We start from the raw sequence: 15,696 nt of genomic DNA on the forward strand, positions 1-15,696 counted from the left end.
TGTAAAGAACCAGAGACCTAGGACTTTGAACTTTCTCATTTTGTATATAACAAGACCAACTAAATTAACCATATATGGTCATACAAATAGTTACTGAGTAGTTGCTCAGTTTCAGATCATCCAAATTTCCTCAATTCTAATAGGATACCTTCTCTATTGCATTATGCTATTTTTAAGTGCCAAGTCATTTAAAGTTATCACACTAGTGAAAAGGGTCTGATATTTTATACATTTTAATGTTTTTATTGTAATAAAGCCAATAGCTTAAATAATGATTTGAGAATTGATTGAAATCTTGACATAGAAACAGTCCATAAATTTCTGTTTGAACTGTAAAGATAATTCCATTTTTCAGATACAACTTTTTCAATGTCAAGCTGTACTGTTTGTAAATTTTGCAATTTCAGTCTGGGTTAATATTATTTGCAGGTAACCTTCTGAAATTGTAAATTATCCCAATTTTGTCTTTAGGAATTTTATTGCCTAATTATCTTGCTATAATATAATAGATTTTTTCTTTGTAAAGGATTCTTTTTGTTGATACAATCTGTACTGATTAATTTTGATTTTTTGGTTTTCAACTCTAGGAGTCTCTACCACCCGTCCAGTTTGACTGGAGTAGCAGTGGCCTTACTAACCCTTTAGATGGTACGTCTCTCCGTAGAGCCTCTAGCACCAGAGCTAGAGTTAAGAAAGCTACAAAGTTCAGACAAACTTCTCTCTGCTGATTTCCTTTTTTGTTTGAACATAACTTCTTATTCTTATCTTTGGAAATTCAGGCTTTCTTTCTGAATAGTAATTGCTCAAGAAGTCAGCCATTACTACTATTAATTAGCATTAATGGCTAAATATAGGTAGTAGTAGTTAGGTACATTTTTAATTTCTTCATCTTAAGTCAAAAAACGTCTTTATTTTTTACAAATATGTAGGTAGTTTAAATGGTATTTTAGGTAGGGTCAATTTACTTGAAATTTTTTTCTGCAGTTTTTAATTTATAGAATTTTCTTGGATGCAAAGTCTTGTGACGAGAGGCTGCTTTAAAGCACAAAGCACAGTTATTTAACTAAAAACAATGCAAATAGACCCATATTTATTGATTCAATGTAGTTTTCAGATTTAATAATATTTTATAGAGCACTTATATGCAAATAGGAAGTGAATGATTTTCATGATCCTTTTCTAAAATTTATCTCAAAATGCTGGTAAGTAGTTCCAGAAATAATTGTTTTCACTCACGGCTTTAAGAGAAATTCTTGAAAAAGGCAAAGCTTATTTTAGTAATGTGGAGTCTTTAAAATAACGTGAAACGCTAACTTTCCAAAGTGTTGACACCACAAGTTTTAATTTGACCCTAAGATACAATTACTCTTTACTCCTTTACGTCATCGGTAGTTTGAGCCATTGCCTAAAGCATTCTGTCAGTTTTGCCTTAGAATGGGGGCTAGGATATTTGGAAAGCATCCAATTGAATAACAGTGCTGAAGGAAAGCCTGGATGCACCTCTTGCTGTTGTCTGGTGTCTTATTTAGTCAAATCATCGTGCTTTTTATTAACAAACAACTTCTTTAAAAATGTATATTATTTCTGATTACTGTTTCAGAGTTAAAGGGGAACAGTACAGCTTGAGCTTGCACATCAGGGTAGGGCAGTTATGACATATTGTTTTATTTTAAACTAAATTAATGTATTGGTGTGTGTCCTAAAACTGAAAACTTTGTCACTTTTTAAACATTATTAATTGGAAACCAGCATTACTAACATGAAAGATTGATTTGGGCATATGCAGTGATTTAATGTTGGGTTGAGATTAAAGTATTGTTTCCCTTTAACGGGTATATTTTCCCTTGGTCTTTCTGCTATGGCTTCGAGTTTGATTGAAAGAACTGAACTTCTAACTAAAACCTTACTAAAGTGTTAAATTATTTACCTTGTACATGAGAAAATGTACATCAAATTAAATTGTTACTTCAGAAATGTCCTTAGTAATGAAAAACTAATACTGTACACATTGTTTTAATGTTAATTTTAAAATGTGTAATGACTACTAATTATAACCTGCATGTTCAAGTGTGTGTCTTACCCCTTTTTACACATAACCCCTCCTCCCTTGGCTTACCTTCTGTGTGGCTGCCTACCAACACGGTCACTGAATTTCAAGCTAGTGGAGGTTCCACTCTTCTGAACCTTGATTTCTTTGGGCCCGTGGATGACAGTAGCTCTAGCAGCAGCACCACAATCCCAGGTCAGCAGAGTGTCAAAACCACAATTCTAGTTTATTTACTGAAAGCATGACCACATCACTTGACTTTCCTATAAACAAGGAAATAAGTAGATTGTATTCTCTTTGATGTCTTTCTAATACTTTTCTTTCACCTGTCTATTGTTATTTTCCAGTAGCTGACTATAGCAAATGACTTATGTGAAATGTATTTTAAAGAAAACTTTCTCAGAGTGTAATATTCAGAGCTCAAAGTCATTTCTAGGAATAAAACAGTCCTAATGTCCTTATTTAAAGGCAGGAGTTTTTTTTCCTATAAATGAAAAATGTGATATTTGATATGCTTATTTTTTCAAGCATATTCTATAAAGCCATTTGAAAAAATAAAAGTTTAGAGATATAAGAATATTTTAGTACACAAAGATGACTTTACATTGTAGTGCCTGTGATAATAGAACCTTTACAAATGCTAGCATTCAATTAATTGTTTATTAGTGCTGAATGTATAATTAGGTTCCAAAATGTTGGAATCTAGCACTTAGTTATATAGTGCCACATAGAACTATTATTGTCTTCATGTAGCTCTTAAGTAGAAAGTTTACTGTTAGTTTTCCATGTGGAGGAAAAAAGTTACAAAAGTTAATAATAGAAAATAATTGCTATGAGATACTAAAAGTTAGAAATAAACCTTACTTGGAGTGCCTGTTAATGTGCAGCCCTGCGAAAGTTCAGTTCATTGACCAAAGAACTAATGTATTTTGTCATTGTCTAACTGAATAAAAGATTAAAATATAATGGCATTTTTATGTTTACATTTTATTTAATATGATTTTAATGACTCTGTCATCCCATCTTGTGATCTGGTAATCATCATGCCCATTGATCATCAGATAGCCATTGGGGTGCTATGTATAGATGCTGGTGCCCAGAATGCATAGCGAGGATCTCTCTGTGCCCCCACTGGTGGCCAGTTACAGTCAGCCTGGTTCCTGAGAATTTGCTGGGTTTATCCTATTCAACTAGATAACCCTGCCACCCACTTCCAGCAGTTTAGGTGCCATGATGGGAAATGGGGGAGAGTAAGAGTCAGCTAAGAGTGAGCCTGGGATGTGGATGCCCTTCTCCAAGGTCTGGTTATGGAAATCTGACCCTGCTGTAAGGAAGGTCCAAGGCCATTTGGTAGAATGACTCGGTTCCTCCAATCTAAGCCCTGGTTATCATGTTCATTGTTTCCAAGATTTTGCAAGCATATGAAAAAACCAATCTGTGTCTGGTTGTGACTTCAAAATGATATTTTACTATTTACTTATATTACTTCTAAATACATTTGAGCTATGTAATGACCTGGGTGAGCTAATTAGTTGTTTTTAATACTAAATAGGGGGGAAAGTGTGTATCGATTTCCTTATAACTGTACAGGTCCCAAGAATGAATTACCAAGCTCCCATTTTTAATTTGCTCTTAGCTTTGTTTTGTCATGAACTGTATTATAATTTAAATGAGGTCGCTATTTTTAGATGCCTAAAAATCTGGTTTAACTTTAATTTTTGGTTACATTTTAAACTCAGTTAAAATCATCCATAGATAATCTAACCATATAAAGAAGTACAGAAATAACCTGATAACCAGGCTCAGTAGCTTTGAGAGAAGCTTAGAGCTGTGATAGAAGTGAAATTAGCATGGTCAAATGCGGTCCTCATTACTTTTTAAATATTTTCATTCTGTATTTTCATTATATGCTCTAGCTGCTGTATAAACTTGATTACTATAAAGTTGCTTTGCCTTTTTATTGCTATTGGGTTTTGTTAAAACTTACCATCAAGCCACAGGTATCAACACCTTTCTTAGTATTCCATTTCACTATTTGCTTGCACTTTTTCTGACTTGTTTCTGGGAAAGTCATTTTGTCTCAGCTTGCGGTTAATTATTTTGTGTGTGAGACAGGAGGTTGGCATAGAACTTGGTTGGCTAGCTTTAGTTATGTAACTAAACTATGCCTCATTGAGGTTTTGTTTAAAAAAAATTCTTCTATTAAAAATAATTAGTCTAATTATTCGTATAGAGTAGGGAGTTATTTTGTTTTTTAAAAAGGCCATAGTACTGTTGTTTTTCTTTTCGTGCATGGGATAGTTTGTTTTCGGCTGGGGGAGGTTGATTGTTTTGTTTTTTAATCTCCCACTTTACTCTTTGACAGCCAAGTAGCCAATATTTTAAAAATCCAAGTAAACTTTTACCAGCAATTTTCTGTTGCCAGTCAGAATGCAGTTTTTCATTCTGCATTATTCCTTAAACAGCTACTGACATTTTGTGGTTACTTAGAAGCTAACCTTTCACAGTGGACGAAAGAGGTACTTTGGATTCGTTTAGTCCCTTTACAGGCATCTATAATTTTGTACATTTTAATTGCAACCTATATACTTATTATAAAAGGCCTTCTAAATATATTTTGAAATTGTACCTTAATGAAATATTAAGAACTTGGGAGAGTCAACAAACATTTTCTATAGCCTTCCTCCCTTGTTGGACATGGTAAATGTGGAAGCTGCTTTTGCTTGTTTGATTTCTGTAAACATCTGAGATCTATGTTTACATCTGCTAATTGTTTCCTAAGTTGAAGGCAGTTCCTGTGGGTTTTTTTTTTCTTAATCTTGAAATATCCTAAAAGGAGGAAACTTGTTAATATCAATATGTGCATTTATATGTAATTTTTATTAGCTGATCATCAGAGCTTGTTAAAAAATAAAGATTGATGAAACTACAAGACATTTTCCCTGACAGTCTGTTTTTCTGTTATACGCTGAAACTACTGAACTTTTCTCAAGTAATTTGCTGGGGCCAAGAGGAGTGTACAATTAAAAATTTTTTATCTCATTATCTTTATTATCCAAATTTTAGCTTGAGTTGAAATATGTAATTGTTCTTTTCATTGTTTTCGTAATCTTATTTAATATAAATCTATATTCAAGAGAAATATAAAAATAGATATGTATATTTTACTGAAGTCAGATAAGGGGAGGATTTTTATAGACTTACAGCAAATCTAATACTCTAACACAGCTTCATTTTGAATTCCTCTGACAAAATATTTGGTCTAGCACTAGCCAGTTTGGCTCAGTGGACAGAGTGTTGGCCTTCGAACTGAAGGGTCCCAGGTTCGATTCTGGTCAAGGGCATATGCCCTGGTTGCAGGCTTGATCCTGCAGGAGGCAGCCAATCAATGATTCTCTCTCGTCATTGATGTTTCCATTTCTCTCTCCCTCTCCCTTCCTCTCTGAAAAAAAAAAATTTTTTTTTAAAGATATGTGGGCCCTGACCGGTTTGGCTCAGTGGATAGAGCGTCGGCCTGCGGACTCAAGGGTCCCAGGTTCGATTCATGTCAAGGGCATGTACCTTCGTTGCAGGCACATCCCCAGTAGGGGGTGTGCAGGAGGCAGCTGATTGATGTTTCTCTCTCATCGATGTTTCTAACTCTCTATCCCTCTCCCTTCCTCTCTGTAACAAAAATCAATAAAATATATTTTTTAAAAAAAGATATTTGGTCTCATAGCTACTAGATATAGATATGAGACTATAGAAATATAATTAACCCTTGAGACAATTTTTATTTCATCCAAAAGTAGTTCTTTTTTCACTTTTTCTGAGAATATTATACCCTCCCACTTCTTAGGAAAAAACAACTTGATATATAATTTATCTTTAGTAATAATTTAATGCTTTGAGTAATATCTTATCCCCTCAAATTTTCAGAATATTTAAACTAACCAAATCATTTACCATATTTGAAACTTTATATTACCTTCCAAATCCTTTGGTGTGAAAGAAAAGAATGCAGGAAAATGGTCAAGAAGGTAGCAGGAGAGGTTCAAAAAATGTGGTTAATCAGTCAATTTAAAAATTGAGTCATCCTATTGTATAATAAATCATGTGCATTCTACTTATAAAACATTATTAACTTTCATATTGCAAACCAATCCAAAATTGAGGGAGTTTTCTATAGGAGATAGAATTTTAGAGTGTTTGGATGGTATTATGTTAAAGTCTATACATATACCAAAGTGGAATTTTGAAAGTATTTTCCTATTTTATAAGAACTCTGAAAAGTGAAACTTATAATTTAAAAAATAAATACAGTAGTATAGTATACTAAAGATGTGTTGTGCTTATAAAAGACTCAGATGTTTACAGAACAATTGCCTTTTGCATCTTGGATTGTGGCTAATTGAGTGACCCATTGCAGCTTGCCATCACTGACTATCATTTTATACTATAAGGTGTGGATCCAGAGTTGTATGAGTTAACAACGTCTAAGCTGGAAATCTCCACCCCAAGCCTCAAAGTGACTGATGCATTTGCAAGACTCATGTCCACAGTTGAGAAGACAAGCACATCTACCAGGTAAGCAGTTAGTGTTTACCCTGACTTTGAATTCTGTGTTTAAACAGCCCAAATGGGAAAGCATTTCAGAGTATTGTGTTAAGATTCACTTTATGTTTGTAAAAACTAATAATGCCTAATTCCATAAAATGGTGTCAGATGTTTAAAATTGAACTATATTAGAGCAGTCTATTTCATGAGAAACTAGAAAGGACTAATAGATGTGGATTTTTCTCTCCTCCCACCCCCAACTTTGTGGAGAAGAATTCTGGTTAAGTATTAAGATCATAAAGCCACTGTAGAAAGAGTCCCTCTTATCCTTCATAACTTCCTGAAATCTTTGGGAACCCAGTCTCACACTCCTAGAGTCGTTGTTTTATTTTCTGAATTCTTACATGTGCAGCACCTCTCTTACTGAGGTTTCTGGGACCCCCTTCAGGGACATGGCCTAGAAAAGTAGTTATCTCTCGGTGTCAGAACGAGATACAAGGAATGTTACTTGGGCCTTGTGTTTAGGATTCAGGAAACCTTTAGTTTTACATGGTTAAGCACTGGAATAAGCCATTGCTTTGACATGTTAGCCATAGGAGTAACCCGGTTCGTAATAGGAAGCTAATCACTACTGCAAGAGCAAATATTGGTTGATTAGCATACAAACTCTGCTGTCCCACATCCATGATACATCAACACTTTAAAATGTTTAAGCATTCAGTCTACAGAAATTTATTATTATTAAATTATGAAAATTATTTATAATTATGAAAATCCATTATTTGTCTTGTAATTATAATTATGGATTAACTTCCCTGAAATGGATTTGTAGCATGCACATGCTTATTTGTCCACAGATTCTCTCCATTGCTCTCATTACCCCTATTTCTTCATAGTAAGGCTACCTGACACTGTTAAAACCTACTATTAAGTCAACCTACTTGTAAATTAAGCCAATGCGAGTGTTTTACTTGCTTTCTAACTTTTTCTATTCCCAAATAAATCATATTTTCAAATTGAAATTCTTCTCATTCAAATTTCTCCATTTTTTCTATATGTGTTAACCAAAACCTAATGCACGCTTAACTTAAAAAAACACACACAAAAAAACTGATGTTTTTATTGTTTGGGCTTTATCCAGCTATTTTTCGGACAGTCTTTTCTAAGGACAATCATACTATTTCCATTCCTTTTTTCCTCTGCAGTCTCACTGAACAAACTATTTATAGTAGAGTTATGGACAGCCCAATGATGAGAATTCATTCTTTTCGCCATTAGGAGGAGCTCTAAACCACATTAACTCTCCTAACTTTTTAGTTCATCCTTGAAACATGCTGTATGTACACTAGGGAACTTTTCCAACTCCTCTATCACTTTAAGAGGTTATTTTGATGTTTTCCCTTATTCTATACTATTATGGAATGAACTAAAACTATAGTGTGTATCCTACTGACCATCAGTGTTGTGGCTGCATTGAATTACTCTTTACTACCTGTTCAGCTTTATATTTAAACACAATAAATTGAAAAGAAAACAAGCTGCCAACTTTGTATTTTCTGTTTTGAGGAATTAGTTGTTTGAAAGTGGTGAGAAGTACAAATATTCACAAGTCTTACAATTTGAAGGTAATACTATAAAATTGTCCCCATAAGTACTTCTCAATCCTACAGAAAAGAAAAAGGGGGTGACATATATGGCTCCAGAAAGCATTTTAGGTGTCTAGTTGTTTTTCTTTTGTTTCTGTCATTTTTGTGTTTGTTTTTGAGTAAACTATAAAATGTAAAGCTCAGCAAAATCTTCTTGGCTCTTGATAGTATATAGAAGATAGAGCAGAGCATTGAGGGACTGTAGGGTAAGAAACGGTTAAGAAATAGTGGTCTAGGTAGAGGAATTTTACATGTAACAAACAAGATCCCATCCTTTCTAAGTGCTTTGCATGTGTGAGAGAAAGCACATGTTTTATTTTCTTGTTTACCTTTACTAATAGAGAGAAAAATAATTTCTTAATTTTGGCCAGCTAGTTAGTAGCCACAGATCTCTAACTAAAGTTTATACAAGCCAAAGGACTAATTGTCAAAAGGGATACATCTTTTTTTTTCTTACCTTTTAATTGAGATAAAATTCATCCTTCTCAAGTGTACAATTCAGTGGTTTTCAGTATATTCATGAGGTTGCACAACCATCACCACTATCTAATTCCCTAACATTTTTATCACTCCTAAAAGAAACCCTATACTCATTAGCCACTTTTCCCAGCCCCTGGCCACCACTAAAGTGCTTTCTCCCTTTGCATTTGCCTATTCTGGCTATCCTATATAGTAAAAACCTAATATACTAAGTGACTAGTCAGCCTTTCAACCAATCAAAGTATAATATGCTAATGATAGGCTAAGGCCGCTCAACTGCTCGCTATGATGTGCACTGACCACCAGGAGGCAGATGCTCTACCCCGGTAGGTTAGCTTGCTGCTGGGGTCCGGCTGATCGGGACTGAGCGAGACAGGACAGACATGCCCTGGAGCCCTCCCGCGGCCAACCTGCCACGTCCAACCTCCTCCTCAGCTGGCCAACCTCCGGCATCCCTCCCTGCCCCAATCATGCACTAGTGGGGTCCCTGCGCCCTCTCACAATCTGGGACCCCTCAGGGGATGTCGAAAAGCTGGTTTTGGCCCGATTCCATGAATCGTGCATCAGGCCTCTAGTTTCATATAAATGGAATCATACAATATGCAGCCTTTTGTGCCTGGCTTCTTTCACTTAGCATAATGTTTTCAGGTTCAGCCATGTTGCTGCATATATCAGTACTTTGTGTTCTTTTGTGGCTGCATTTTGTGGACATACCACATTTTGCTATTGCATTAATAAATTGCTGGACATTTGGATTGATCTTACGTTTTTACAGTTATGAGTAATGCTACTGCATTTATTATGAGTTTTTGTGTAGACAAATGTTTTCTGTTTTCTTGGGAGTGGAACTGCTGGGTCAAATGGTAACTCTCTGTTTAACTTTTTGAGTAACTGCCAAATTGTTTTTCCAAAGTAGTGGCACTATTTTACATTCCCACCGATAATGTATAAGAGTTCCCATTTCTCCACATTCTCACCAAGGCTTGTTTTTGTCTGACTTTTTGATTATAGTCATCCCGGTGAGTATGAAGTGGTAGCTCATTGTCATTTTGATTTGCATTTCCCTGGTGGCTAATGACGTTGAGCATCTTTTCAGGTGCCTATTGACCATTTGTATCTCTTTAGAGAAATGTCTATTCACAAACTTTCCCAATATTTTAATTGGGTAATTTGTCATCATTATTATGAGAGGCCCAGTGCATGAAATTTGTGCACTGGAGGGAGGGGGTGTTCCTCAGCCCAGCCTACCCCCTCTCACAGTCCAGGAGCCCTCAGGGGATATCCTACTGATGGCTTAGGAGCGGGCATAAGCCACAGTCTGGCCTCCCTCTGCGGGTGGCAACTGGGCTGATCAGGGGAAGGTGCCACCCCCATCACCCCACTGCTGCTGCCACTGCCGGCTGCTGCAGCCGCCAAGGTGTTTTCATCAACACGGACTCCAGTCCCTTCACCACGAAAAAATGACAACTTTCTTTAGGCATTTTCAAGATGTCTCTTTCATAGGGTATGACATTTCTTTTTTTTTTTTTATCCTCATATGAGGGTATTTTCCCATTGATTTTTAGAGAGCGTGGAAGAGAGAGGGAAAGACAGAGAGAAACATCAATGTGAGAGGCACACTTCGATTGGTTGCCTCCTGCATGATCCCTGACCTGGGCCCTGGCCAGGGAGGAGCCTAGGTACATACCCTTGATCAAAATCAAACCGGGCCCCCCTGCGGGTTTGTGTCTCCACTCCGGGCTCCCCCCCGCGGGTTGTTCTCTCTGGGGCCGGGCGTGGGCCACCCTGTCTGTTGTTCTCTCAGGCTCTGGGCCCATGCCAGGCCCCTCCTCCTGAGCTGGTCGTGACTGTTATGGCGTCCTGGCCTAATTTGCATATTGCCCATATATATATATATATATATATATATATATATATATATATATATATGAATTCTTTACATATTCTGGGTACTGGGCCTTTATCAGGTATATGTTTTGCAAATATTTTGTCATTCTGTAGGTTGTTTTTTCACATTCTTGATAGTGTCCTGTGAAACATGAAAGTTTCTTAATTTTCTCAACAAAAGGGAAACTTTATCGAGGCCCCAGGGCCACAGGGTACAGGCAGGGAGACCACTCTGTGGGCCAAGAAGATGGTGGAGAGGCCTTATTTACTCTTCTCCTTGGAGCATAAGTTGTTGGTGTGGCCACACTTTTTGCAGCATTTGACAGCATGGTGGGTACGGGCAGGGGTATTGGCATACGTAACACTTGTGGCAGATCATCTCGCCGCAGTTGTACTTCTGGGCAAGCTGGTGGAGGGAGGGCTCCTTGATGCCACCCCGCAGATGAAGTACCAAGTACAGGGTGGACTCTCTGAATATTGTAGTCTGAGAGAGTGGGGCCATCTCCAGCTGTTTGCCACAAAAAATCAGACACTGCTGGTCAGGCGGGATGCCCTCCTTTTCTTGCATTTTAGCGTTGACATTCTCAGTGGTGTCACTGGGCTCGACCCTTACCAGTCAGGGTCTTCACAAAGATCTGCATCTCTGCGTCTGCTGGGGAGGCTGCTTGGCCCTCATTGAAGAGAATTAACAAAAGTCTCTTAGTTTTTATGAATACAATTTATCTTTTGTTGCTTGTGCTTTAGGTGTCCTATCTAAGAAAGCAATGCCTACTTCAAGGTCAGGAACATTCTAGGTTTTCTTCTAAGAAGTTTTATAGTTTCAACTCTTACATTTAGCTCTTTGATCCATTTTGAGTTAATTTTTTAATATGATGTGAGATAGGAGTCCAACTTTGTTCTTTTGCCTGTGGATATCCAGTTGTACAAGCGCTGTTTGTTAAAAAGACTGTTCTTTCCTCTCATCCCCCATAGAATGGTCTTGGCACCCTTGTTGAAAATCAATTTGCCATAAATGTATAGGTTTATTTCTGGACTCTTAATTGTATTTCCTTGACAAAAAGGATAAATCTTAACTGGAGACACTATAAATGAAAATTAGGTCACTGCCTTTGATTTGAGAAAAGGTCATGATATAACTTTTTATTTTCAAATTCTCCACAAGCATGTTCTTCCTTATATTTTAAGAAAACTAGATCACATCAATGTGCAGTGACTACAGATAAATGCACAAAGAAAACTTTTTCTTATTTTTAAATACAGCTTCATATTGCCTCCAAGTAGTGCCTCTGAAATAAGGCAATTGGTAGAAACACTAGAATAATGTTTACCAAGTATTCCTTGGGTAGAAGGTTCTTCCTTTCCCATACCCCAATTGTACTCCACAAATGAGGAAGTCCATTGAGGTACAATTTTGTTACTGCTGTTAGTAACCTTTTATCATTGCAAAGCAGTAGGATATGTTGTAGAAAGTTACAAAATACAAGCCAACAAAAAATTTAAATTATCACATTCTTACCACTCAGATCACTATAACTTCTTAGAGCAAATTCTTTCAGATTTTTTCTATGTAAATATGCACATACTTGTGTTATTTTAATCAAAAATGAGATTTTTATAGTCCATACTGAATTAAATCTACTCTTGCAATCAGTGATCTCCATCTGTCAATTTAAAAAAAAAAATTTTTCATTTCATCTAATACTCAGGCTATATTCAGATTTCTCTGACAATGCCCTTTCTCTCTGCTTTGTCCAAACCAATATTCAATCTAATGCTATTGTACCTAGCTATTATGGCTCTTAAGTCCCTTTTAACCCAGCATAGCTACCCTTGATTCCTTTTGCTTTTCATTTTATAACATTAGCTTGTTAAAATAATCAATCTAGTTATGCCCAAGAACATCCCAACCTCTGGATTTGTCTGTGTCCAAGTAGTATTTAATATGTTCCTTGATTCCCCTTCTTTACTGTAAACTGGAAATTATATCTGGAGGTTTGATGAAGACAGGTAAACCCTTGCCTAGAATGCATCATAGGTGTTGTGTCACGTCGGAAGACACATAACGTCTGGGTGACTCCATCGTTGGTGATGCTAAGATTGACTATTGGTGAGAGGCTAACCTTTTCCATTTTATACTTTCAGTTTTTTCACTTTTAAACTAAAAAGAGGACAATCTGCTTTTACTTCAGAATGATGCAGATATCGGTTCCCCATTAAACATCCACCTAATAGTTTTGCCACCATTTAAGTACAATGAAATGTAGATTTTTATCAGAAAAAATTCTGCTGAGAAACCCTAGAACTCAGTTCAGTATTGGTTGATCTGCTGATAGTTTCAATGTGCCTAAAGGTGACCCCTGTGCCCCATTGAACAACTTTAACTTTGGTCCTAAAAGTCTGACGTTTGAATCGATTTCAGCCTGAATTTAAAAATGGTAACAATAGAAAAATGTAGGAATAAAATAAAGGTCTGCATCTCTTTCTTGCATTATCTCCTGACTTTCTGCTGCCCATCCCTAGAACAAAGAAAATATGTATAGTAGGTGGCAGGAATAACTTGTGTCACACCTAATAGAGTACCAACTATCCTTTATCATAAAAGAGGTCAGGCTTTTTAGAGTAAATGATTTTAAATGAACTTTGGTTTAACATCAATATTTTTATCACTATAACTATTCTTTCAATATATTTAATTTCCTGGAAAAAAAATAAAGGTTGGATTACAATCATGTGCTCAATTTGTGCCACATTTGAGGTTTTGTTGGCATTTTCTGTGGCTCACCTGCTGGGAAGACATGAGTCACCCAGAGTTCTTCATATATGTGGTAGGCACCAAACTGCACATTTCTAGCACCTGGGGCCATTGTAGTAAAATGTATTTCATCTAGAGAACGCACAGGATTTCAAGATTTCCCCTGTTCCCAACCCCTCCTGCCTATGTGCATCCTTAGTGTCAGCAGCCGGCCCTGGTGCTGCTGCATTTGGACCCTCTGTCTGCATCCCATTGGGGCTGAGGCCCGGTGTTTGTGAACTGAGGGCTTTCTCTCCTGGAATTCCCCTTCAGGGATGAAGAGCGCCCAAGGTTAAAATGACTTATAAGGTCTTGTGCCAAACATGTTTTGTTTTATGTTGAGGTAGTTTTGGTAGTTTCACTGGGAGCAGGGGGAAATCCAGTTGGGCAAAGTGTTATTAGGGTTTCTGGATTATATTTCTGCTTAGTAGCATTCTGAAAATATTCCTGAGTAGGTGCTCCTAGCCTTAAAAGTAAAGCTGTGAGCTATACACGGTACATGTGAATATCCGTATGTACATGCCCAGCTATGATGAACATACGTAAGTAAGGCATGAAACTTCATAAGAGACTTGGCATCTGGCATAGGAAGCACACAACACAAGAGTATCATGAGGTTCAGGAACCAGCAGAGATAAAGGTGCTCAAGTCCGCATAGATTGCTAACTGACCACCGTGAGAGTGGGTGTTCCCCCATTTGGCCCACAGCAGTCACATTAACACACTTCCTTTTTTGCATTTGTCAATAGGAAACCGAAAAGAGAAGAGCACCTGAGTGAAGAAGCCATCAAGGTGATCGCTGGCCTTCCCGACTTAACGTTCATGCATGCCAAGGTGTTGATGTTCCCAGCCACGTTGACACCTTCCACGAGCTCCCAGGAGAAAGCAGACTGATAGCAGATAGGAAGTGGACAGTTTCAGTGGCTTTTCCTTCTCTCCATCCCTCCCCTACCATCAAAAGCATACCTGCTGTAATTAAAAAAAATTCAAGTTCAGCTGATTTGTTGGTAAGCCACACTAGAAAGGTATACATAGTAATGTATATTTATTTACATACTGAAGTCCTAAATTTATATTAGAAAAAATGTAAATAATCGGGGGTGAACATTTTTGAAGATTTATTCTTTTTGTGTTGCTGGGGTGTATACATTTATGTCTTTGTGAAATACACTGGTGGTGTCCTTCTTACAAAACTTTTGAAATAAAAAAAAAAAAGAAAATTAAAAACTCAAATCTCCACTGTCTGTGAAATCCCCTTCAGTCTTTTCAGATTGCATTGAATGTCCTATTAATTTTTCATATCATATGTTGAATTACTTTTACTGTCATATATAAGCTCCAAAGTCATTGTTAAATTTGTGTGTGAGTGTGTGTGTGTGTGTGTGTGTGTGTGTGTGTGGTGGATTTGTTTTAGATCTGGCTTTTGTTAAAATTTTTGTGCTCTTTTTTAATCTTTTCAATCTGGCATATTGCTGTTTTACCTTTTGCAAGGTACTTCATCGATTGCTCCTTTGTTAAGGGTATGGATCATTGTCAGAACTTGATTGCAGGGGTTTAAAGAGATTGTGTGTCTGTTTTAAATCAGTTTGGTTTGGAGAAGGACCAAATTATATGAATGTCTTACCATGAAATTTACTTGTTACTGATTTTTTTTCGTTCTATCATACCACTATTTTTTGAGGATTTTGCACAGTGTAAATGACATAATCATAGATTGCTATGGTTTAGGCTGTATATACAGTAAAAACTATGGGTTTTAAATGTTTGGGGAAATTCCTATGGAAAAAAAAGAGAGAGATGTAGAAAGAAGAACCTCTAACAAGGGTAATGTGCATGCCCAAGGTCTTTGGAGATTTCAGTGTGTAAATTTCCTTTTAGCTTACACAAAAATAAAATAATTTAAAAGAAATTAGCCTGGTGTCTTTGTCCTTTGGTATCTGGGGAAAATGTAATAAGTTTGGATGTGAAGTGTTACTCTGTGTTAATGTACTTCAGTTCAGAGGAAACCATTTGGTAGGGCTTCCACTTTGTTGAAACCAGGAAGAATTCAAATCTGGCCCATAAGAACTGGATCAGTCATTTTAGTAGCTGGGCTGTTTTTTATGTAGAACACGAGATCATAAAAGAAATTCCCATGATTCATTATGATGTATCTTCATCCGAATTGGCAAGGTGAAGGAAAAGTTGGTAGGGAATTTTTTTATTTCCAAGAAAATATAGGCATGAAATTAAGGTGAGCAGGAAATTTCTATAAAGTGATTGTAAAATATTATTAAATATTGCTTCCCCCAAAACTCACATGACACATT

At 36.6% G+C, this 15,696-nt stretch overlaps 1 protein-coding gene across 4 annotated transcripts in view; it reads left to right on the forward strand.

Moving 5' to 3' along the window:
* Positions 1-15,285, forward strand: part of AFTPH (aftiphilin) — a 60,966-nt gene extending 45,681 nt beyond the window's left edge. Inside the window, exons 7-10 of one of the 4 annotated variants that reach the window (XM_070429338.1) lie at positions 588-648; positions 2,159-2,242; positions 6,490-6,613; positions 14,137-15,285. In XM_070429338.1, coding sequence (XP_070285439.1) covers positions 588-648; positions 2,159-2,242; positions 6,490-6,613; positions 14,137-14,281 — 414 coding nt within the window. In that variant the 3' untranslated portion in view covers positions 14,282-15,285. Of the gene's footprint in view, positions 1-587; positions 649-1,600; positions 1,641-2,158; positions 2,243-6,489; positions 6,614-14,136 lie in introns of those variants that run through there. The other 3 variants (XM_070429340.1, XM_070429339.1, XM_070429341.1) reach the window with 3 other exon arrangements.
* Positions 15,286-15,696: the final 411 nt, after the last annotated feature.

This window comes from Myotis yumanensis, unplaced genomic scaffold, assembly GCF_028538775.1.
Source record: "Myotis yumanensis isolate MYYU_CA2020_CCGP unplaced genomic scaffold, mMyoYum1.0.hap1 SCAF_11, whole genome shotgun sequence".
Taxonomy (NCBI): Eukaryota; Metazoa; Chordata; class Mammalia; order Chiroptera; family Vespertilionidae; genus Myotis; species Myotis yumanensis.